The sequence below is a fragment of the Eleutherodactylus coqui genome, chromosome 6 (genome assembly GCF_035609145.1).
Source record: "Eleutherodactylus coqui strain aEleCoq1 chromosome 6, aEleCoq1.hap1, whole genome shotgun sequence".
Lineage (NCBI taxonomy): Eukaryota > Metazoa > Chordata > Amphibia > Anura > Eleutherodactylidae > Eleutherodactylus > Eleutherodactylus coqui.
Window position 1 is genome coordinate 33,634,428 of NC_089842.1, and position 23,054 is coordinate 33,657,481.

The following is a 23,054-nucleotide window of genomic DNA, read 5'->3' on the forward strand; positions in this document are numbered from 1 at the left end:
GGATCCCACATCCAGCAGGAATCTAATGATTCATTTAGTGTGAATGCTGCCCAGACCGAACAATGAATGAGAATTCGTTAGTTTCTGCATGCAGAAAACAGAACGAAGGATCAACCTGTGTAAATAGGCAGCCGGTCACTTATGAAGGACTGCCCACTTAAGGCCCTTTTTCACGCAATTATTATTACTCAAAATTTGTTCAAGTGGCAGAAAGTGAGCGATAATCGTTACGTGTAAACGCGGGTAGTTGTGCACTCTTCGTTCATTTTTCGCTCAGTTTTTGTAACAAATAAGCAGATAGATGGCTCATAGTAACTTTAGTGCGCTGAATTCAAATATGATATCTGTTTTTTTCTGCCACATAAGGTTTTCCAGTTAGGGGCAAAATGTAATCAATTGCTGTTGTACTTTATTTCTTGGAAATATGCCTATACAACTAATCCAGTAGGCTCGCTATTAACCTTGCTTATTAAAAAAAACAAAAGTGATATCGCAATTGTTTTGCAATTTCTGATACACCATGCACTGACTTCACAATATAAGGGTAGGTTTATGTAAGCTATAGGGTATGTTTCCACATTGCGGAAATGCTGTGGATCATCCAGCAGTAAGTTGTAATTAGTGAACTGTGTTGTAAGGACTGTGGATGTGGAACCACTGTGTCAATCTACCGGGTAGGTGAAGATCCGATCCAGCACGGCTGACAGCCAACCTTAGCGTGGGAGGTAAAATCACCAGATGAACAGCCCCGTATATAGATGAAAACTAGGGAAGGTATCTTGCCCTGAACTGATAACCAGGGGAGGGAGACTCCTGCCTATAAGCGGAGCACTCGTCCCGATAAGGATGACCCCACGGTCTTCCTCTAGGTACTGACTTACCCTGGCAGGCCAGAACACTTATGAGACAAAGATAGAACAACACTGGGGAGTAAAGAAACAAAGGAGGAACGAGAAGCAGACAATGGGAACAACAGACTACACAGTACACGAACGAAGAACACAGAGCTCAAGCAAAACATAAGGTAGCAAGGTGACTGCCGAAGCAGTGGCTGGACATGAAGTGAAGGGCACAAACTCTCATCAACACTGCAGCAATGTCTGAAAAGCCCAGGACAGCTATATAGGGCGGTAATAGGAAAATGTGAATCAGCTGAACAGGAGACCAGAAGCTATTAACCCTAGGAGTCCTGGAAGAGAGTGAACACAAGCTCAGGGAACAGACAGAATGGGACGACACCCATGTTTGCCATACACAGGAACAGAAGACCGTGTCTGTCCAGTGCACCTAACATGTGTTTTTACAGGTCATTGGTTAGATTGGGACTATTTTTCAAAATGTGATAACAATATGGCCGAGTGGCGCAGATGTCTGAACAACCCAGATAATTTCTGCTATGTCTGTGGACAGTTCACAACAAAGATACAGCAGAGTAAAATAAGATCCTTTGTAAAGTGGGCCTATCACAAGTATTTCAGAATACTGCTTGGTGATCAAGATAAGAAGTGGCATCGCACATCATCTGTGTCAGTAACACTTATCTCACACAGAGGCTCGAAGCCAAGTGTAGAATGCCATTCACCATTCCGATGGTATGGCGAGAACGAAGAGACTTCTATATTGATTGTTATTTCTGCATGACAAATACCAAAGGTTTCTCCAGTAAACAGAGAGATAACATTCTGTATCCAGATATATCTTCTGCAATGAAACCTCATGACGCTAGATTACCTATTCCTGAACCAATGGGAGGGTTGCTATTGGCCTCTGATAGGGAAGCATCCCTGGGACTACTATGGTGGTCACTATTACTACTTGGACCAATATATGGGACACCATTACTACTGAGGCCACTATAGGGGACACTGTGACTACTGGGGACACTATTGGGGACAATTACTACTGGGGCCACTATGGGGGACAGTACTGGTGCTAATATAAGGGACACTGTTACTACTGGGGCCAGTATTACTACTCTGGCCTATATAGGGGACACTATTACTCCTGGGGCCCCTATGGGGGACAGTACTGGTGCCAATATAGGGGACACTATTGCTACTGGGGCCACTATGGAGGTCACTATTACTACTCGGGCCAATATAGGGGACACTATTACTACTGGGGCCACTATGGGGGACAGTACTGGTAACAACATAGGGGACGCTGTTACTACTGAGGCCACTGTTGGGGTCACTATTACTACTGGGGCTCTTTCCACTATTGGGGCTCATTCCAATGGATATAAGTGCATTTCAGTCATGCAAATGTGATACGTATTTGCAAGTCCAGAATTCACTTACACCCTTGTTTTTGGCCTGCTCTGGCATGTTTTGAAATGCACATATTACCCAGAGGAGCGTGCGTGGCCATTTGAGTCTCCTCACTTAGTTTATAATATAGTTGCTCTCTCTAAGGAGAAAATATAGTGTTTCTGACCCCCGTCCCAGGCTTCTCACTAGCAAAGCCAGATTCCTACTGTACACTGATGAGGGGCAAAAACCCTGAAACAGCTGTATGTACATGGAGTCTGGCTTTGCTTTTATTTCCTGGTCATTGTAACAAGACTTGTATAGAAAGTCTGACTTTGGCTTCAAGGAATGCTGCCTTTCAATAGATAGGCTCATTGAATTGATGTGTAAATAAGCAGGTTTCCAATGTACTCACTGTGTATTTGTGCCCGCCCATTCACTTCAATGGCTTATTGAAATGTATAATATGCCCCAACAAGGGCATGCTGCATATTTTTTTCACGCAATTATACCTCATGTTAAAATTACTCTCATGTGAACAAACCCATTGACATCAATGGGTTCTATTCACTTTTTATTACACATGCAAGACATCTCAGTCATTGAAGACCGTTACAATGGGAAGTACAGTCCAATAATGATGGGCGACTTTCACTGGTTCTTACAGAGGAAAAGTAATGTTTCTTTAAACAAAGTTTTTTATTTGGTTTTCAATCTTAAAGTAATGTTTCTTACAGGAGGAAGTCAAGATCCAAGCATCATTTTCCAACAAAAACAGTCGAATAGTAATATTACGGCACGTCCAAACTGTTACCATCTTAAATAAAGGGAATGGTTCGTAACTAGAGTTGAGCGAACATGCTCCTTCGAGTATTAGCATACTCGATGGTGCTCATTACTCAAGCGAGTACCACGCCGAGTTCGACCCCTCCCCGTTTTGACCCCTCACTGCATTACCACTTCCTGCTGTGACGTGCGAGCATCCACACGTCCACAGCAGTATATCGCTTGCTGAGAGAGAGAGAGAGAATGAATGAGAATATTCAGTTGTACCGGTGTAATCCGCAGGCTTTAATTTTACAAGAATCATATAAATTACTTTCCCCAGTTCGCTCACTATGTCCAACCACAATGATTCTGCAGTCATAGAAGTGTAGAGATTCAGCTATTAACACTTAGGAAATGGGTGGTGGGTGAGCTCTTCTCATTAATCGGTATACTGTGCCCACACCACGGTGCCCCTTTCTGAATATCCCACATTGGCCATGGTCTTCCTAATGCCTCAATCCCTTATAGTGTTTTCCTGCTGATACATCCCCTTTTCTTGCGAGACAAATCCCCATCTTCGCACCTCCAGTCCATTTGAGACAGCAGACCATGCAGCCAGCACCATCTGATCCCTAACTGATCCTGCTAGAGATGTATGGTACCCTTTATAGTTGTCCACTGGGAGCCCCTAAATTAATGTCTCTCTTCCTAACTTTTTAGATCTCATAAACCTCTTTGCATTTCCAATGACAATAGAGGTTCACAGCCCCCGGGAGATGTCAACCAAATGCTAATTAAATCAAGTCAATTGAAATGATGCTAATATATCCTAATATGATGCTCAAACAACAAAACTTGCCGTTATTAGTTGTGCTTCAAATGCAAAGAACCAGTGGCTAAAAAGGATCATCTGGAAGTACTATGTAATAATGGGTCTCCCCACTTTGGATGATTCCTACTTGTTAGAAGGGTCTTTTGACAATGAGCAGATGACAAAGGGTCCCCCTGCTGAGACCAGTACCGATCAGCTATAATCTGTAGGGAAACCTGTCAATAAGTGTCCACTTTCTCTGTAGCACCCCTACAGGGAAAATGAAACATTGCAGAGTGTTCATTCATATCAATGGGATTCCTGGGTAATACAGGAAATGACTGGTCCACCAGAGAGAGATGCTCTTTATAACTGCTCTACACTCCGACCAATATATAAGGATCCTGAGCAGAGGACACCCCTTCCCCCTCTATTACTAATTATCTGTCACCGTTCTGTACTAGAGACGGCTGCACAGTGGTGAAGCTATTGTGCTGTGTAGCTAATGGCACCTAACAAAGACTTCAGTGAGCCTAAAGATATGAGCCCCCCCCCCCCCCCCCCCTACACCACCGTCCCCAGACACACACCCACACACATCCACCGGCAACTAATGGCCCTTCTACACGGGCCATCAGTTGGGTAAATGACTACACTGACAGACTTCACCAGTGGGAATCACCAAGAGATCAGCAGCATAAGCAAATATCCCAATAAGGGTCAGACCTGTGTGCAATTGCCAGTAAGGAGATCCAAATTAAAAAATCTCCATAGTCCAGAAAATGAGTAAGAACTGGCAGCACTCCAGGATGCAATAAGATCAGGTGGTCTTTATTATCCCATCACCCACAGACAGCGACATTTCGGCTTGTGAAAGCCTTCTTCATGCTCACCAGTGGATCACGGGCTTCTCGCTCAGTGCTTCAGATTCTAAGTGAAGTGCTGAGCCGGGAGTGTTTAAACCGAACAAGAAGTCTGTGATCCAGCAATGGTTTTTAAGCCGACTGAAAGTCAGCGATAACACCTGCGAATGAACAGTGAGTGATTTTTGTGTATTTACACTGATCGATTATTGCTCAAATTTTTTTGTTTAAATGGATTTTGAGTGATAATTGTCCCGTGTAAATGGCCCATAAGATGTGCTGCTTATCTGCATCTATACGAAGATCAAAGAAGAAATATCCCATGTAATTACCTTCTAGTTGTGCTGCTAAGTTACGGGGGATTTCTCACTAGTGGACAGGAATATTATACATGAGATGCCGTCAGTCCTCTGCAGGTTCTAGAAGACGTCATTCTTGTGTCTTCTTCATTTCCTAGATGATGATGATGAGACCCGGCAGTTTCACCAGCAGCTTTGTCAGTATGAAGACCATGCAGTGAGGATGATACATGAATATTTCCAAGATGATCTGCACCACATTGTGGAGAACTTGAGTTCTATTTCTCTCTTGGATCAACTGAGGTCCCGAAATATCCCAGATGTTGAGGTGAGAGAAGATGAACCAGCGGTGTTGTATACAAGAGCCCCATGTGTTATAGAAGCAGTTTAGTTCAGGTGGAAGTCCTGCTGTCTCCAAGGGGCTGGGATACAATTGTGCTTCATATCACAAAGTAAGATGTCTATTTCCAGTTTAGTAGAAGGCAGCAGCTTATATTTAATGGAGAACACTCCGAAAGCTCATAACTCAGTCTAGGTGGAGTATTTAACCCCTTACCTGCACACATACTATGCATTAGGAAAATCCCCACATTTTTACATGTTGCCATGTTGTGGCCTTCTGTTTCCCCATCATTCTGTACTTGGTACCCCATAATGACAAAGTGAAAACGGAATGGTGGAAATATTTGTAAATTTTCTTGAAAGATGAAGAACTAACATTTTGCATTGACATAAGTATTCACACCCTTTGGTATGGCACTTGCCATTTAGTTCTGGGGCTCACATTTCTCTTCATCATGTCTGAGATGTTTCTACTCCCTGATTAGTCACCTGCAGTAAATTTAGTTGATTTGACATAAAAGACCCCTCTGTCTATATAAGGTCTCACCGCTCACAATGCATATCACAGCCAAAACCAAGGAGGAGGAAATAACTGCCCGTAGAGCTCAGAGACAGGATTGTGTGGAGGCCTCCATAATTTTACATGCAAGAACAACCAGGACTCTCCCTAGAGGCATTGACCCCCAAACTAAGGGGGAGAAGGGTCTTGTAAGAGAGGGGACCAAGAGCCCAACGGCCCCATAATACTTCCATGGAAGAACAACCAGGACTCTTCCGAGAGCCGCCAGCCCCCAAACTAAGGGGGAGAAGGGCCTCGGTAAGAGAGATGACGAAGAACCCAATGGTCACTCTGACTGAGCTCCAAAGATCCTGTGTGCCGATGGGAGAAACTTCTAGAAGGTTGGCCATCATTGCAGCCTCCACCAATCTGGGCTTTTGGCAGAGCAGCAAGAAAGAAGCCTCCTCAATAAGACACATTGAAGCCACCTGGAGATTATCAAAAAGCATTTAAAGGATCCTCAGTCTGCAAGTCTCTGCTCTGATGACACCAAGATAATATGAGACAGCTCGGTCTGGTCGAAAGATTTGCAGCTGGGTAGAGAACTGGTGCAGAGATAGAAAGCAGAGGGTGGTAATAAACGGTTCATACTCTGATTGGGCCACCGTTGCTAGTGGGGTGCCGCAGGGTTCAGTATTAGGTCCCATTCTGTTCAATATATTTATCAATGACCTGATAGAAGGGCTGCACAGTAAAATATCAATATTTTCAGATGATGTGAAATAATACAAGACAATTAATACAAAAGAGGACAATGTGTGGCTGCAAACGGACCTAGATAAGCTGGGAGTTTGGGCAGAAAAATGGCTAATGAAGTTCAATGTTGATAAATGTAAGGTTATGCACATGGGCAGGAGAAACAGATTTCTCCAATATACAGTAAATGGGGTACTGCTAGGGAAAAGTGAGATGGAAAAAGACCTGGGGATACTAGTGGAATGTAGACTTTACTGGAGCAATCGATGCCAGTCAGCTCCTGCAAAAGCAAATAAAGTCTTGGGGTGCATTAAAACAGGCATATGGGTGAGGGACGGGAACATTATTCTCTCACTACATAAGGCACTTGTCAGGCCTTACATGTAACACTGTACAGTTCTGCACACCGTTGCTCAGGAATGGTTTTGGTTGAGGGGGTCCAAAGAAGGGCAACTAAATTAATAAACAGAATGAGAGGACTGGAGTACACAGAGCGGCCATCAAAATTGGGATTGTTTACCCTGGAAAAAAGATGGCTAAGGGGCAACCAAATAACTATGTGTAAATACATGAGGGGACAATACTAGGATCTCTCCCATGATTTGTTTAAACCCAGGACTGCGATGGTAACGAGAGGGTATCTGTTACATCAAGAAAAAAACAGGTTCATCACCAACATAGAAGGGGATTCTTTACTGTAAGAGCAGTGAGACGGTGGAACTCTCTGCCTGAGGTGGTGATGGTAAAATCCATAGAGGAGTTTTAGAGGGGACTAGATGTCTTTTTGGAGTGCAATGATATTACAGGATATAGACATTAGGTGATCAGCGGTGTTGTTGATCCGGCTCTTGGAGTCCGGTAGAAACTTTCAAATGTTTATCTAGGGATTATTCTGACTGCCATTACGGCGTAGATTGGCTTCTGCCTCATTGGGGGGTTTTCTGCTTCCTCTTGCTCAACGGATGAACTCAATGGACATTTGTCTTTTTTCAGCCTAACATACTGTATTATGTTATTATGAATCACACAGGATAGGATTAGATACATGGCTCAGCAGACCATATCACGGAGGATAGGATTAGATACATGGCTCTGCAGACCATATCACACAGGATAGAATAAGATACAACAGACAGTATCACACAGAATAGGATTAGATACAACAGACAGTATCACAGAGGATAGGATTAGACACACAGCTCAGTAGACAATGTCTAACAGGAGAGGATTAGAGTACTGTTGTACCTTGTCACCACCAGAAAAATGGGTGGAGACCTGCCAAGTGACAGTCATGCTTTGTTACCGCCCCTAAAGCTTCTGATGAGAGAGAGAGAGAGAGAGAGAGAGAACGAGAGAGAGAGAGAGAGAGAACGAGAGAGAGAGAACGAGAGAGAGAGAGAACGAGAGAACGAGAGAGAGAGAGAGAGAAAGAGAGAGAGAGAGAACGAGAGAGAACGAGAGAGAGAGAGAGAACGAGAGAGAGAGAGAGAACGAGAGAGAGAGAGAGAGAACGAGAGAGAGAGAGAGAGAGAGAGAGAGAGAGAGAGAACGAGAGAGAGAGAACGAGAGAGAGAGAACGAGAGAGAGAGAACGAGAGAGAGAGAGAGAGAACGAGAGAGAGAGAGAGAACGAGAGAGAGAGAGAACGAGAGAGAGAGAGAACGAGAGAGAGAGAGAACGAGAGAGAGAGAGAACGAGAGAGAGAGAGAACGAGAGAGAGAGAGAGAACGAGAGAGAGAGAGAATGAGAGAGAGAGAACGAGAGAGAGAGAGAACGAGAGAGAGGGAGAGAATGAGAGAGGGAGAGAATGAGAGAGAGAGAGAGAGGGAGAGAATGAGAGAGAGAGAGAGAACGAGAGAGAGAGAACGAGAGAGAGAGAACGAGAGAGAGAGAGCGAGAGAGAATGAGAGAATGAGAGAGAGAGAGAACGAGAGAGAGAGAACGAGAGAGAGAGAGCGAGAGAGAATGAGAGAGAGAGAGAGAATGAGAGAGAGAGAGAGAATGAGAGAGAGAGAGAGAATGAGAGAGAGAGAGAGAATGAGAGAGAGAGAGAGAGAGAGAATGAGAGAGAGAGAGAGAACGAGAGAGAGAAAGAGAGAGAGAACGAGAGAGAGAGAACGAGAGAGAGAGAACGAGAGAGAGAGAACGAGAGAGAGAGAACGAGAGAGAGAGAGAACGAGAGAGAGAGAACGAGAGAGAGAGAGAGAGAACGAGAGAGAACGAGAGAGAGAGAGAGAGAGAGAGAGAGAGAGAGAGAGAACGAGAGAGAGAGAGAACGAGAGAGAGAGAGAGAGAACGGGAAAACAAACGGCATCGGGCTGGTCAAATAAAAAAATGCTCGAGTTTCCCATTAACTTCAATGGGGTTCGTTACTCGAATAGAGCTCTCGAATATTACGAAAAGCTCGATTCAAATAACAAGCACCCGAGCATTTTGGTACTCGCTCATCTCTAGACAGGGTACAACCGTACCGAGGATTAGATATACAGTTCAACAGTCGGTATCGCAAAGGATATGATTAGATACACAGCTCAGCAGACAGTATCACACAGGAGAGGATTCAATACACAATTCAGCAGTCGGTATCACACAGGAGAGTATTAGATACACAGCTCAGCAGACAGTAGTACACAGGGGTACTGGTGTATTATGTCGCTACTGGAAGTAAGGGGTGGCGACAAAATACAGCTGTCAAAAAAACTGAATAACGCCCGCAGCTTTTGATTGGCTGGGGGAGGAGGACAGCGGCAAGGCTTGGAGCGGCGGCACCTGCAAAGAGGACAGCAGCGAGTGCTGTTGGGAGATGGACGGAGGGCAGCACCGGCCTGGGATCCAGAGGCAGAGATGGCAAAGGCAGTGCCGGCGTCTCAACTCCCCCAAGTGCCATTATGTTGCGGCATGAGGAGATGGCGGCAACAGTGGGAGCAGTGCTGGCAGAGGGACAGCGGACCAGAAGAGTGAGTGAGTGGCAACATTGGCGGGCAACAGGGAACAGACAGCCACCACGGAGCACACCGCCGGCGGCCGACAAGGACCACAGAGCTGGCGGCTGTCTAGCCCGCAGCGAGCAGTGAATGATAGCTGCAGTGCGTGGATGTATTTTTGCCTGCCATGCCTGTTTAGGATGAGGGTTAGTTTTCGTGTCAGCCTTACATTATTAGCTGTAAATGCTGGCATGCTACCGCTATAACATGGCAGCATTTACAGTGAATAAGCTAAGCCTAACAGGAAGACTAACTCTTACCCTAACTGGGCATGGCAGGCAAAAATACATCCACACACTACTAGCACCTTTAAAGCATTCAAGCAATCCTGAGCTAGGGGCGTTACAGTGGTGTTCCTCCTGTCAAACCCCTAGCTTCTGGTGACGACATAATACACCAGTACCTTACACAGGATTAGATTAGATACACAGCTCAGCAGACAGTATCACACAGGATAAGGTTAGATACACAGTTCAGCAGACAGTGTTATATAACATAGGATTATATACATCAGCTCAGCACACATTTTACTATGTAAGATGTAACTTTTTGGCCTCTAAACCTTCTGTCTGGAGGAAACCAGGCGCCGCTCATCCCCTGCTTAATACCATCCTTACAGTGATGCCTGGGGGGTGGAGCATCATACTGGGGGAGGGGAGACCAGACCAGTCAGGCGCTGCTCATCACCTTCCCAATACTATCCCTACAGTGAAGCCTGGTGGTGGAGCATCATGTTGGTGGAGGGGAGACCAGGCAGGGTGGAGGGAAAGCTAAATGGAGCAAAGTACAGAGATAATGACAACCTGATACAGAGCACAAGAGACCTCTGACCGTCCAGAAGGGTCACCTTCCAACAAGATAATGACCCTAAGACCCCAGCCAAGACAACACCGGAGGGGCTTAGGGACAACTCTGTGAATGTCCTTGAGTTTCCTGGCCAAAACCCTGAACCCAATGGAACATCTGTGGAGATAACTGAAAACAGCTGTCCACAGACGGCCCCCATCCAACCTGACAGAGGACAGAAAAACCCTAAATCCAGGGGTTCAAACCTCGTAGCATCATCCCCCAAGAAGACTGGAGGCTGGAATCACTGCTTCAACTAAGTATTGGGTGTGAATACGGATACCAATGCTAAATGGGAGTTCCTCATATACAAAAAAAAAATTACAAAGACTTTTCCCATTCTGTTGTCATTTTGTCACTATGGGTACTGAGTGCAGAATGATGGGGAACACAAGGAGAGGACCTAACAACATGTAAGAAGGTGAGAGGGTGTGAGGAGCTTCTGGATGCATTGTATATAAGGGGGTGATTACGTCCTGTGAAATAATCTGCTTGCTTGTAGATTCAGGAAGGGTTTTCTCCACAACTATTTATCTTTCTCCGGACGGGGCATTATAGGAAGGACTGATATGATATGAATGTGTATTAACCCTTTGTACTATTGATCTCTGTAGAATGACCCTTATGTGTAATCCTTCTTGTGCTCTAGAAATACCAGAGTCTAGAACATGACAGAAGAGCCTTTGCACGGATTTTACTGCAGGACATTTTCCATGGAGGAAGAGAAGCTGTGATAGCGCTGTGGGTTAGTCTTCATGCTCTGCGGAGGCGTCATGGTTCCCGCGGCCTGAAAGCTGTGCTGGAGGAGCTCAGTTATAGAGGTAACATTGTGTATGAGATGTCAGTCATATAATAGGGGTTCCCAGAACTTACACTGACCACAATATATTCTTCTTCGCCTTGGACATTTACTGGTAGAGAAGATGGCTGACTTCTTCCAGGAAAAGTGTTCTCCTTGAATAGTTTGAGTAGCGATAAGTGGAACACAGGATGGATTTTCAGTCTGTTAGGGAATCTTAAACAACTTGTCTTATTTTTGCAGTAATCTGAGAAGTTCCTATGGATTTCTGACCCTGCTTTGGAGATGGTACATGCATTTTAAAATTTTTAGTAGATGACCATACCTTGTCATCAACCTGACAGGTAGGAGGAGCTTAGCCATGTTTATCCGCTGCCTTCTTATAGTTTCCCTGGGCTTCTTGTAGCATCTCCAAAAGATTATTCTGGGTTTCCTGCAACGTTATTAGTCTGTGAGTAAGGGCTCACGCCCACTTGCAATTTTTTTCCCTGCGATGCGACAGTGGTGATTATGAAACCAATGATTTTCAATGGTTTCATACTCATTTGTAATGTTTCAGCAGAGCTACGCATTGCTGTGGCAGAAGTCCAGGATGCTATCCAATTGCTTTTAATGGGGTCGGCGATGCTGACGGCCCCATTGAAAGCAGTGGTTTTGTGGCAACCCTCGCAGCATGATTTTCGGGAAAGGTCTTGAAATATAAGCCCTTCCCTGAAAATCATCCCTAGCTGGCTAAAAAACTAAAAAAAAATCTTTACTAACTTCGCCGCCGCTCAGACGCGTCCTCCGGCTGGCTACCTCCGGCTGCACAGCTGTCCGGCACTTTTAGCAGGCGGGGATTTAAAAAATCCCTGCCTCCTGAAAGTACTGTGCCGATTGGCTAAGCACTAAGCTATTCATTGATAGCCACAAAACCACTTTTTTCAATGGGGCCGGCAGCAACGCCGACCCCATTGAAAGCAATGGATAGCATCCAGGACTTCTGTCACAGCTGTGAGAGCTGTGACAGCTGTGGCAGAGGATTCATCCCTGCTGTCCCCGGGTTGTGCAGCCAGACAGAAGTTTAGGACCACAATTGGTATATTTTTGAACACAGGACAAAGGGGGGGGGGGGGGGGTATTCATTTTGGGGTGAAAGTCTTCATTCATATGTGTGCTGTACAAAAAAAATGTTTTGAAAATGACACAATTGCCAAAAAAATGAAAATCGTAATTTCTTCCTATCGCTTTGCTTAGATTCATGCAAAACTGCGGGGCAAAATATGCAGTACACCCCGAGATGAATTCATTAAAGGGTCTAGTTTTCACAACAAGGTCATTAGTGGGAGTTCTTTATTGTTTTGGCCGCTCAAGGGCTCTACAAGTGCGCAATGGGGCCTAAAACACCTTCAAACAAAATGTCTGTTCTGAAAGCCACCTTTCAGTTTGGGCCCCGTTGTACATACAGACATTAGATCAGGGCCGCAATGAGTATATTTCTGAAGACAGGACAAACGGGGATGCATTTTGGGTGCAAATCCACATTTTCATGTGCACTATAGAAAAAATCCTGTCTTTTAAATGACATATTTGCAAAATTGCATTATTTCCTGAAAAGAAACTGTGGGGTCAAAAATACTCCTGACCCCCCCCCCCCTCAGTGAATACATTAAGATGTGTATTTTTTAAAATGGGGTCATTTGTCGGGGTATCTATCATTCTGACACCTTTGAGCCTTTGCAATCTTGGCTTTGTGCAGGAAAACAAAGTGTTCCTCAAAATGTTAATAATCAATATTAAATGTGTACATCTTTTAAATAGTTAAAAAAAACTGAAGTTCTTCCAACTTGCTTCCAGAATAAATTAAACAGATGGAAATATATATCATCAAAAATTTGTACAGTATGTTTGCACATATTTGAGATATTGCAGTTAAATATGTGAAACAAAATGTCTCTTTTTTAAAAAAAATTTCCAATATCTGACACTTTTTATAAATATACACAAATTCTATCGGTCTATTTCTACCACCTCAAAAAATGTCAGAATCACTTGGATATGCAAAACATTTACGGAGTTATTCTATGTTAAAGTGACACGTCAGATTTCCAAAATTTGGCCTGGTCATTGAGACGCGAACAGGCTTGGTCACTAAGGGGTTAGCAGTGTCCAATGCTGCAAAATGACAGCTGGTTCTAGAAGCAACTACGTGGATTTAAAGGGGTTGTCCCGCGAAACAAAGTGGGGGTATACACTTCTGTATGGCCATATTAATGCACTTTGTAATATACATTGTGCATTAATTATGAGCCATACAGAAGTTATTCACTTACCTGTTCCGTTGCTGGCGTCCCCGTCTCCATGGTGCCGTCTAATCTTCAGCGTCTAATCGCCCGATTAGACGCGCTTGCGCAGTCCGGCCTTCTCCCTTCTGAATGGGGCCGCTCGTGTCGGAGAGCGGCTCCTCGTAGCTCCGCCCCGTCACGTGTGCCGATTCCAGCCAATCAGAAGGCTGGAATCGGCAATGGACTGCACAGAAGACCTGCGGTCCACCGAGGGTGAAGATCCCGGCGGCCATCTTCACAAGGTAAGTAAGAAGTCACCGGAGCGCGGGGATTCGGGTAAGTACAAAATGTTTTTTTTTTTTTAACCCCTGCTTCGGGTTTGTCTCGCGCCGAACGGGGGGGCTATTGAAAAAAAAACAAAAAACGTTTCGGCGCGGGACAACCCCTTTAAGCCGACTGAGTGAATTCCAGGCTGCTATGTATAAACATTGCAGCTATCCTTGTGAACGGGAAAGCAAACGCAGATTCTGGCTGCGACTTGATCACAGCTTCTTGCCGTTCATTCAGTTTTCGGCCACGACGCGGCCAGTGTAAAAACTCATCGGCCATATGAAACGGGCCTAAGGCTGAATAGAAGCTTTTCTAAAATCTTGATGTAAACTGAACCCCTCTATCACAAACTACATTATCAGGAATTCCATGCAGCCTAAAAATCTCCTTGATCATTAATTCTTCAGTTTGTTCAGTTGTGGGAATGAAATAGGCCATTTTTTTGAGTTGGTCCACCACAATAAAGTTGACAGTATTTAGAAGTGGGGAGATTGACAATAAAGTCCATTGATATTGATTAGAGATGAGCGAACGTACTCGGTAAGACCGATTTTTGCAATCGAGCACCGCGATTTTCGAGTACTTCACTACTCGGGTGAAAAGATTCGGGGGGCGCCATGGGTGAGCGGGGGGAAGAGAGCTCCCACCTGTTCCGCGCTGCTACCCCCCGAATCTTTTCACCCGAGTAGTGAAGTACTCGAAAATCGCGGTGCTCGATTGCGAAATCGGCCTTACCGAGTACGTTCGCTCATCTCTAATATTGATCCTACGGCCTGGATGGTTGAAGGAAGAGATTAAGGTGTCTAGTTTCTGTCATGACTTGAACCGGGAACCTCCTGCATGCCAAGCAGTAGCCATTCTTATTGAGTCATCAGCCCTATGGACAGTTCCCTAGTAATCTAGTCTCTGCCCCTCCTCATCCTGACTCTGCCTCTGTTTTCTGATTAAACTCATTATAAAAGCCTAACCCTACCACTGCACCATCGCTTGATTATTGTGCTTCACTGCCTTTATCAAGCAGCATTTGCTAACCTACTTCTCTCCTGTAAGCTGTGACTACCTGCTTTCGACTCCTGGATCTCCTCCAGACTATATTTTCTGCCTCATCCATTTGTGCTGCAAACCGAGGCTTCCCAATAATGACTCCTGGCTTTCCATATGACTACACTTTCTGCCTCATCCATTTGTACCGCAAACGTGACTACCTACTGATAACCTCCGGCTTTCATCTGACTATTCTGCGGTCCCACACGGCTACTACGCCTGCGGCTCCTACCGAGTGTCGGTAAGATGCTACAGTTTTGTGTACACATTACCCAAGAGGCAACATATTGTTCTTACAATTAGGCCACCAAAATGAATGAAGCAATAGTTCAAGAGTTTTCGCGACTCCAAGATGGCCTGCAAGTTTTGAATCATGGACTAGTTTAAGAACTTCCAGTCGAACAGGATCAGGGACATATAGTCTGTTTTTCTGCATCCAAAGCCCCTCCTGAAAATTTAACTTTTCAGAAAAACCTCCAATCTACAGTAACCCCACTGCTACCAAACATAAACCCATTCTAACCTCATCTACTGTCTCCTTCACCCTCCCATGTAGACTTTAAGCTCTTGTGGGCAAGGTCCTCTCCCCCAGTGTAAATCTGCTAGTCATTTAGTAGATGTTTATCGTTCCTGTGGTGTTATATATATATTTAATGTATGTGAACCCGTTATTGTATGTACATCCTCTGTGCTTTATATTAATATTTACAACTGTGCATCCAGCGCTGTGATGTCTGTTCAGTAGAGAGTCCTTCATATCTGTCATTTCTTATAGGTAACAGTCTGGTGGAGCAAATTGTACTAGATAAATACGGGCATCAACTTATCCCAGAACTGAAAGGTAAGTCTATATTATGTCACGTATTCTGGGGTCATCACAGATGACACGGAGCCTAACCACAGGGATGACTTATTTCCAACTCCCCTGATTCAGCACCTCTTGGAAGATGAAGCATAAGTCGCACCCCAAAAATACTCACTGCCATCACTGAGCATTTTCCTGCAAGGCAGGTCAGCCACCTACATTCTAGTCTGCTACTGGCTGCAGACCCTCCCGGCTCACCAGCCGGCAGAGTTACCACACCTGTCAGGGTCCATGGGTGGTTTATTGAGCGGCACGACTGACTTAATAAAGGTTAAAACTTTATTGCATATAAACAGCAGTGCTTTTAAAAAGTATATAAGAATATACATTATACTAAGATAAAGGGGCACACAGTATATACAAGACAGCTCTGAAAAATAAGAGGGATGCAAATAAGAGATTAGTTCTTACTAGAGATGAGCAAGCACCAAAATGCTCAAGTGCTCATTACTTGAGTCGAACTTTTTGTAATGCTCGAGAACTCGTTTCGAGTAACGAATAGAGATGAGCGAGCATGCTCGGATAAGGCAGTTACTCGAGCAAGCATCGCTCCTCTCGAGTAACTGCATTCTTGTCTGAGCAGGCCCGGGGGCGGTGGGGATGAGTGGGGGGGGGGGAGAGAGATCTCTCTCACACTTCCCCACCCCGCTACCACGCGCCACCCCTCTGAGCCTGCTCAGACAAGAATGCAGTTACTCGAGAAGAATGATGCTCGCTCAAGTAACTGCCTTATTCCAGCGTGCTTGCTCCTCCTTAGTAACGAACCCCATTGAAGTTAATGGGAGACTCGAGCATTTTTCAAGTTGACCCATGCTCTGCATAGGGGAGAGTGTGTGATTCACCTGAAAACATCAGAAAGTGATGGAAACACCACAGAAATCGATAGGGAACGGCAGGGGCAGCATGCATGGATGCATTTGAGGCTCCCAGGTCGCACTATTAAGCCAAATTGTGGGCAAGAGCCTGGTGGTCACCCCCCTAATAATTAAATTGGGCCAGACCATAATCAGCAAGGCACACGTGCTGGCACATCTTAGCTAAGCACCACACTAGGTGGAAAAAAGGCCAATCTACGCCTGCGGGTGACACCACTGCCTCTTCTCTTGTGTTACATGCTGGCATTGCTCTCCAATCCCCCCCAGGACGCAGGCACGAGTCTGCATCCACAGCGTACTAAAACTTTTCCCAGTGCAGCGTCCAGATGTCCCCATCCTAGGCGGGGTAAGGCACACCCCTTCGCTTACTCAGTAGTCCACAGCATACTGAAATTTTTCCTAGCACAGCGTCCAGCTGTCCCCATCCCAGACAGGGTAGTGCGCAGTCCTTCGCCTACTCAGTAGTCCACAGCATACTGACATTTTTGCTGAACTGTAGTGGTGAACCTCTTCGAAATTGGGGGCGAGAACCTGGAGGCCTCCCTCAGAAAAAAATTGTTTAGACAGAGCCTATAGGCAGCCCTTCGAAAAAAATAGTTTTTACACAGCCTTTTGGCCCTCTGAAGAATTGGCTGTTTAGTGTGATGACATGCTGGTTTAGGAAGAGGAGGAGGCAGATCAGAGAAGGATAGACCAAGCTACTTCTACCCTTTTTTGGGGTGTTAGAGGGTGCATGGTTCTCCTGTTCCAGCTTAACGATACTTTATGTTAGGCTGCTTTCCACAGGTGGAGAAGAGAAGTCTGGGGAAATCCAGGCTTTGTTCATCTCAATAAGTGTAAGCCTGTCGGTGCTGTCAGTTGACAGGCAGGTACGCTTATCTGTGATAATCCCCCCAGCAGCACTAAACACCCTCTCTGATAGCACGCTAGCGGCAGGGCAGGCCAGCACCTCCAAGGCATACAGCGCAAGTTTGCGCCACATGTCCAACTTTGACACCCAATAGTTGTATGGAGCAGAGGGATTACGGAGGACGTTGGTACGGTCAGCTATGTACTCCCTCACCATCTTTTTGCAGTGTTCCCTCCTACTCAGCCTAGACAGGGGAGTGGTGACACAGTCTGGCTGGGGTTCCATAAAACTGGCAAAGGCCTTGGAGAGTGTTCCCCTGCCTGCACTGGACATGCTGCCTGTTCCCCTCATCTCCCCTGCTAGTTGGCCCACTGAACTATGTCCTCTGCTGCTAGCGTTGTCAGATGGGAAGTTTAGTTTCAGCTTTTCCACCAGGGCCCTGTGGAATTGCATCACTCTCGTACTCCTTTCCTCTTCGGGAATGAGAGTGGAAATGTTCTCCTTATACCGTGGGTCGAGAAGGGTGAACATCCAGTAATCCATGTTGGCCAGAAAGTGTGTAATCCAAGGGTCATGGAAAGGCAGCTTAACATGAAGTCAACCATGTGTGCCAGAGTCCCAGTATGCACACATTGCTGTCCTCACTAGGAAAATGACTCTCAGCCTCCTCCTCCTCTTCAGCCCATACACGTTGAACAGATGTGAAGGAAGTAGCATGGGTACCCTCTGCAGTGTGGGCAGCAATCTCTTCCCCCTTCTCCTCCTCCTTCTCCAATACACGCTGAGAAACAGACCTGAGGGTGATCTGGCTATCAAGCGACGTATTGTCATCCCCCATCTTCTGTTATATCTGCAAAGCGTTGGCCTTAATGCTTAGCAGCGACCTTCTCAGCAGGCAAATCAGCGGGATGGTTACGCTGATCATGGCGGCATCGCCGCTCACCTTTTGTGTTGACTCCTCAAAGTTTCCTAACACCTGACAGATGTAAGACATCCATGCCCACTTCTCTGTGTAGAAGTGCGGAGGCTGACTACTACTCCAATGGGCATGTTGCAGCTAGTATTCAACAATGGCTCTACGCTGCTCATAAATCCTGGCCAACATGTGCAATGTTGAATTACAGCACGTGGGCACGTCGCACAACAGTCGATGAACTGGCAGCTGGAAGCGCTGTTGAAGTGTCCTGAGGGTGGCAGCATCTGTGGTGGACTTTCTGAGATGTGCGCACACACAAAATACCTTGCTGAGCAGCTCAGACAAATTGGGGTAGTTTTTAAGAAAGCGCTGAACCACCAAATTGAACACGTAGGCCAGGCATGGCATGTGTGTTAGTCTGCCAAGCTGCAGAGCCGCCAGCAGGTTATGCCCATTGTCACACACGACCATGCCTGGTTGGAGGTTCAGCGGCGAAAGCCACAGATCTGTCTGCTCCGTCAAACCCTATAACAGCTCCTGAGCGGTGTGCCTCTTGTCACTTAAGCTCAGGAGTTTCAGCATGGCTTGTTGATGCTTCCCCATGACAGTGCTGCAGCTCCTCGAGCTACTGACTGTTGGCGATGTGCTCACAGATGGTAATTGAGAGGTGGAGGAGGAGGAACAGGGGGGGTTGGAGGAGGTGGCATAATAAGCCGGAGAAACCATGACCGAGGTAGGACCCACAATCCTCAGTGTGGGTAGCACGTGAGTAGACCCAGGGTCAGACTCGGTCCCAGCCTCCACCAGGTTAACCCAAGGTGCCGTCAGAGAGACATAGTGTCCCTGCCCACCAACACTTGTCCACATGTCAGTGGTTAAGTGGACCTTCCCAGTAACTGCGTTGGTGAGGGCACAGTTGATATTCCGTGACACATGATAGTGTAGGGCGGGGACAGCATAGAGGGAAAACTAGTGGTGGCTGGGGACTGAGTAGCGAGGGACAGCTGTCGCCATGAGGTTGTGGAAAGCCTCCGTTTCTAGCAGTCTTTATGGCAGCATCTCCAGGCTCAGTAGTTTGGAGATATGCACGTTTAGCAATTGTGCATGCGGGTGGGTGGCTGCATATTTGCGCTTACGCTCTAATGTTTGTGTTATGGACAGCTAAACGCTGGGCTGGGACCCATTGGTGGAGGCAGTGGAGGATCGTGCAGGTGAAGTAGTGGGTGCAGGGTGGGAGACGCTCGTGCCTGCGTCCTGGGAGGGGGATTGCATCTCAGTGCCAGCATGTGACACAGGGGAAGAGGCAGTAGTGTGACCCGCAGGCGGTGAATGGCCTTCATTCAACCTCGTCGGGTGCCTAGCTATCATATGCCTGCGCATGCTTGTGGTGTTCAGGCTGGTAGTGGTGGCTTCCCTGCTGATCTTGGTGTGGCACTGGTTCCACACCACTGTTAGTCGGTTGCCCGCGCTCTCATTAAAAAACCTCCAGACCTTCGAACACCTAGCCCTCTGCACAGGAGCTTGCGGCGAGGAGGTGCTGTGGGGAACAGTTGAGGGATTACTTGCTTTGGCCCTGCTTCTCCCTCTGGCCACCCTACTGCTTCTTCCAACCTGTTCTGGTGCTGCACTTGCCTCCCCTCTGAAGCGCTGTCTTTAGTAGACTTACCAACCCTGGTTGGGTCAGTCACCTCATCATCCACCAGCTCTTCCTCTGAATCCTCAGTCTGCTCCTTCCTCAGACTTACTGCCCTAACAACAACCTCACTGACAGACAACTGTATCTCATCATCATCATCATCAACAAATACCTCTTGAGACACTACTTGGAAGTCCCCACCCTCTTCACCCTGAGACTGTGAAAGGTTCAAATTTTGGGCATCGGTCATGACAAAATCCTCAGGTGGCTCATGAACCGTTGTTTGCGACTCAGGGAAGGGACCTGAGAACAGTTGCTGTGAGTATGCCTGTTCTGAATCTCTCCTTTTCTTAATCTCTCCTTTTCCTGGAGTGACCAGGCTGGAAGGAAGGAGGATCAGCGTGAGGATTCACAGGTCCAGTCCCTTGGCTAGCGTGAGTGGACTGCGTGGAAGACAGGGTGGTGGATAAATTACTGGACGCATTATTCGCTATCCATGTCATTACCTGATCGCAATGTTGTGGTTTTAATAATTGTGTACCACGCGGACCTGCAAACTGTGAGATGAAGCTATGGAGCGTTGGTACACGGTGTTCTACTTCTTTCTCAGCAACAGGCACTGTTTCACCCCACCCAGGATCTCGGCCTCTGTCTATACCCTCATTTGGACACCCACACCCACATCCACGTCCTCAACCCTTACCCCTAGTGTTGATCATGTTGTATAATGCACTGCGTAAAAATGCTACGCAAACTGCGAGGTATTTTGTGTACGCTTTAAGCCAAAAATAGACAGTGTAAAATGCGTACAGCCTGCTTATATAGTGTGGATTGACAGGACACACACAGGGGTATTTTGCGTACGCTTTAAGCCAAAAATAGACAGTGTAAAATGTGTACAGTCTTGTTATATAGTGCGGATCAAGAGGACACACCCTACGCGTATTTTACGTATGTTTTAAGCCAAAAATAGACAGTGTAAAATGCATACAGTCCTGTTATATAGTATAGATCCACAGGACACACAAGGTTATTTTACATGCGCTTAAAGCCAAAAATAGACAGTGTAAAATGCGTACAGTCTTGTTACATAGTGTGGATCGACAGGACACACACAGGGGTATTTTACGTACGCTTTAAGCCAAAAATAGACAATGTAAAATGCGTAATGTCTTGTTACATAGTGCTGATCGAGAGGACACATACTAAGGGTATTTTACATATGCTGTAAGCCAAAAATAGACAGTGTAAAATTTGTACAGTTTTGTTATATAGTGCGGATCGAGAGGACACACACGAAGGGTATTTTGAGTATGCTTTAACCCCTTGAGTGGCACGCCCGGAAAATTTCCGGGGCCGAGCTCCACTGCTCATAGCGATACTGCCCGGAAGATTTCCGGGCTATGCATCACTATGGGAGCTGCAGAGCACAATGCCACAAGCTGTGACAGTGTGCTCTGCCTGCACAGACCCACAGAGAACAAAGCAAGGGCTTTGAAAAACCAGCAGAAGATATTGCCGACATGTCAGCAATGTCCTGCTTTGTTTACAGGTTGCCATAGAGACCATCGGCTTGTCAGAAGCAAGCCGATGGTCTCTGTGGCAGGGAGAGCTAGTTGTTAGCTGTCAGAGGACACCTAGGTACTAGCTCTTACAGCAGAGATCAGAGAAAACCTCCGATCTCTGCTGTGTTAACCCTTTACATGCTGCAGTCTATGTGACTGCAGCATGTAAAGGGTTGTCACTGCAGCATGTAAAGGGCTGTCACCATCGGACCCCCGGAATGTGATCAGGGGTCCTGATGGGTCCCTGTGGAAGTCCCCTATAGGGACAAAATTAAAAAAAAAAAATTAAAAAAAAAAAAAAAAAAAGTAAAAAAATTATTAATAAAAAAAACACTTGTCTCCCTTTACTTTGTAAAAAATCAAAAATACAATCACACATGTGGTATCCATGCGTCGTAATGACCCAGAGAAGGAAGTTAATACATTATTTAACCCCTTAATGACATTGCCCCTTTTTTTCTTTTTTCCCCATTTCTTTTTTTCCTCCCCCTGTTTAAAAAATCACAACTTGTCCCGCAAAAAACAAGCCCTCATATGGCTATGTCAATGGAAAAATGAAAAAGTTATGGCTCTTGAGACGCAACTGCAAAACTAGTTGAAATTCAATGATTAGACCATTTTAAAAAACCTGCCCTGGTGGGCACGACAGGGTGATAGGAAACCTGCCACTCAAGGGGTTAAGCTAACAATAGACAGTGTAAAATATGTACAGTCTTGCTATAGAGTGAGTATCGAGAGAACACACTAAGCGTATTTTACGTACACTTTGAGCCAAAAATAGACTGTGTAAAATGCGTACAGTCTTGTTATATAGTGTGGATCGACAGGACACACATTAAGGTTATTTTGCGTGCACTTTAAGCCAAAAATAGACAGTGTAAAATGTGTACAGTCTTGTTATATAGTGCGGATCAAGAGGACACACCCTACGCGTATTTTACGTATGTTTTAAGCCAAAAATAGACAGTGTAAAATGCATACAGTCCTGTTATATAGTATAGATCCACAGGACACACAAGGTTATTTTACATGCGCTTAAAGCCAAAAATAGACAGTGTAAAATGCGTACAGTCTTGTTACACAGTGTGGATCGACAGGACACACACAGGGGTATTTTACGTACGCTTTAAGCCAAAAATAGACAATGTAAAATGCGTAATGTCTTGTTACATAGTGCTGATCGAGAGGACACATACTAAGGGTATTTTACATATGCTGTAAGCCAAAAATAGACAGTGTAAAATTTGTACAGTTTTGTTATATAGTGCGGATCTAGAGGACACACACGAAGGGTATTTTGAGTATGCTTTAAGCTAACAATAGACAGTGTAAAATATGTACAGTCTTGCTATAGAGTGAGTATCGAGAGAACACACTAAGCGTATTTTACGTACACTTTGAGCCAAAAATAGACTGTGTAAAATGCGTACAGTCTTGTTATATAGTGTGGATCGACAGGACACACATTAAGGTTATTTTGCGTGCACTTTAAGC

At 45.6% G+C, this 23,054-nt stretch overlaps 1 protein-coding gene across 4 annotated transcripts in view; it reads left to right on the forward strand.

Moving 5' to 3' along the window:
• LOC136632018 (NACHT, LRR and PYD domains-containing protein 3-like) overlaps positions 1-23,054 on the forward strand; it is a 1,080,175-nt gene that overhangs the window by 968,845 nt on the left and 88,276 nt on the right. For all 4 annotated transcript variants that reach the window (XM_066606558.1, XM_066606556.1, XM_066606554.1 and 1 more), the window contains exons 3-5: positions 5,149-5,318; positions 11,066-11,237; positions 15,629-15,694. In XM_066606558.1, the coding sequence (XP_066462655.1) occupies positions 5,149-5,318; positions 11,066-11,237; positions 15,629-15,694 (408 nt within the window). The remainder of the gene's footprint in view (positions 1-5,148; positions 5,319-11,065; positions 11,238-15,628; positions 15,695-23,054) is intronic.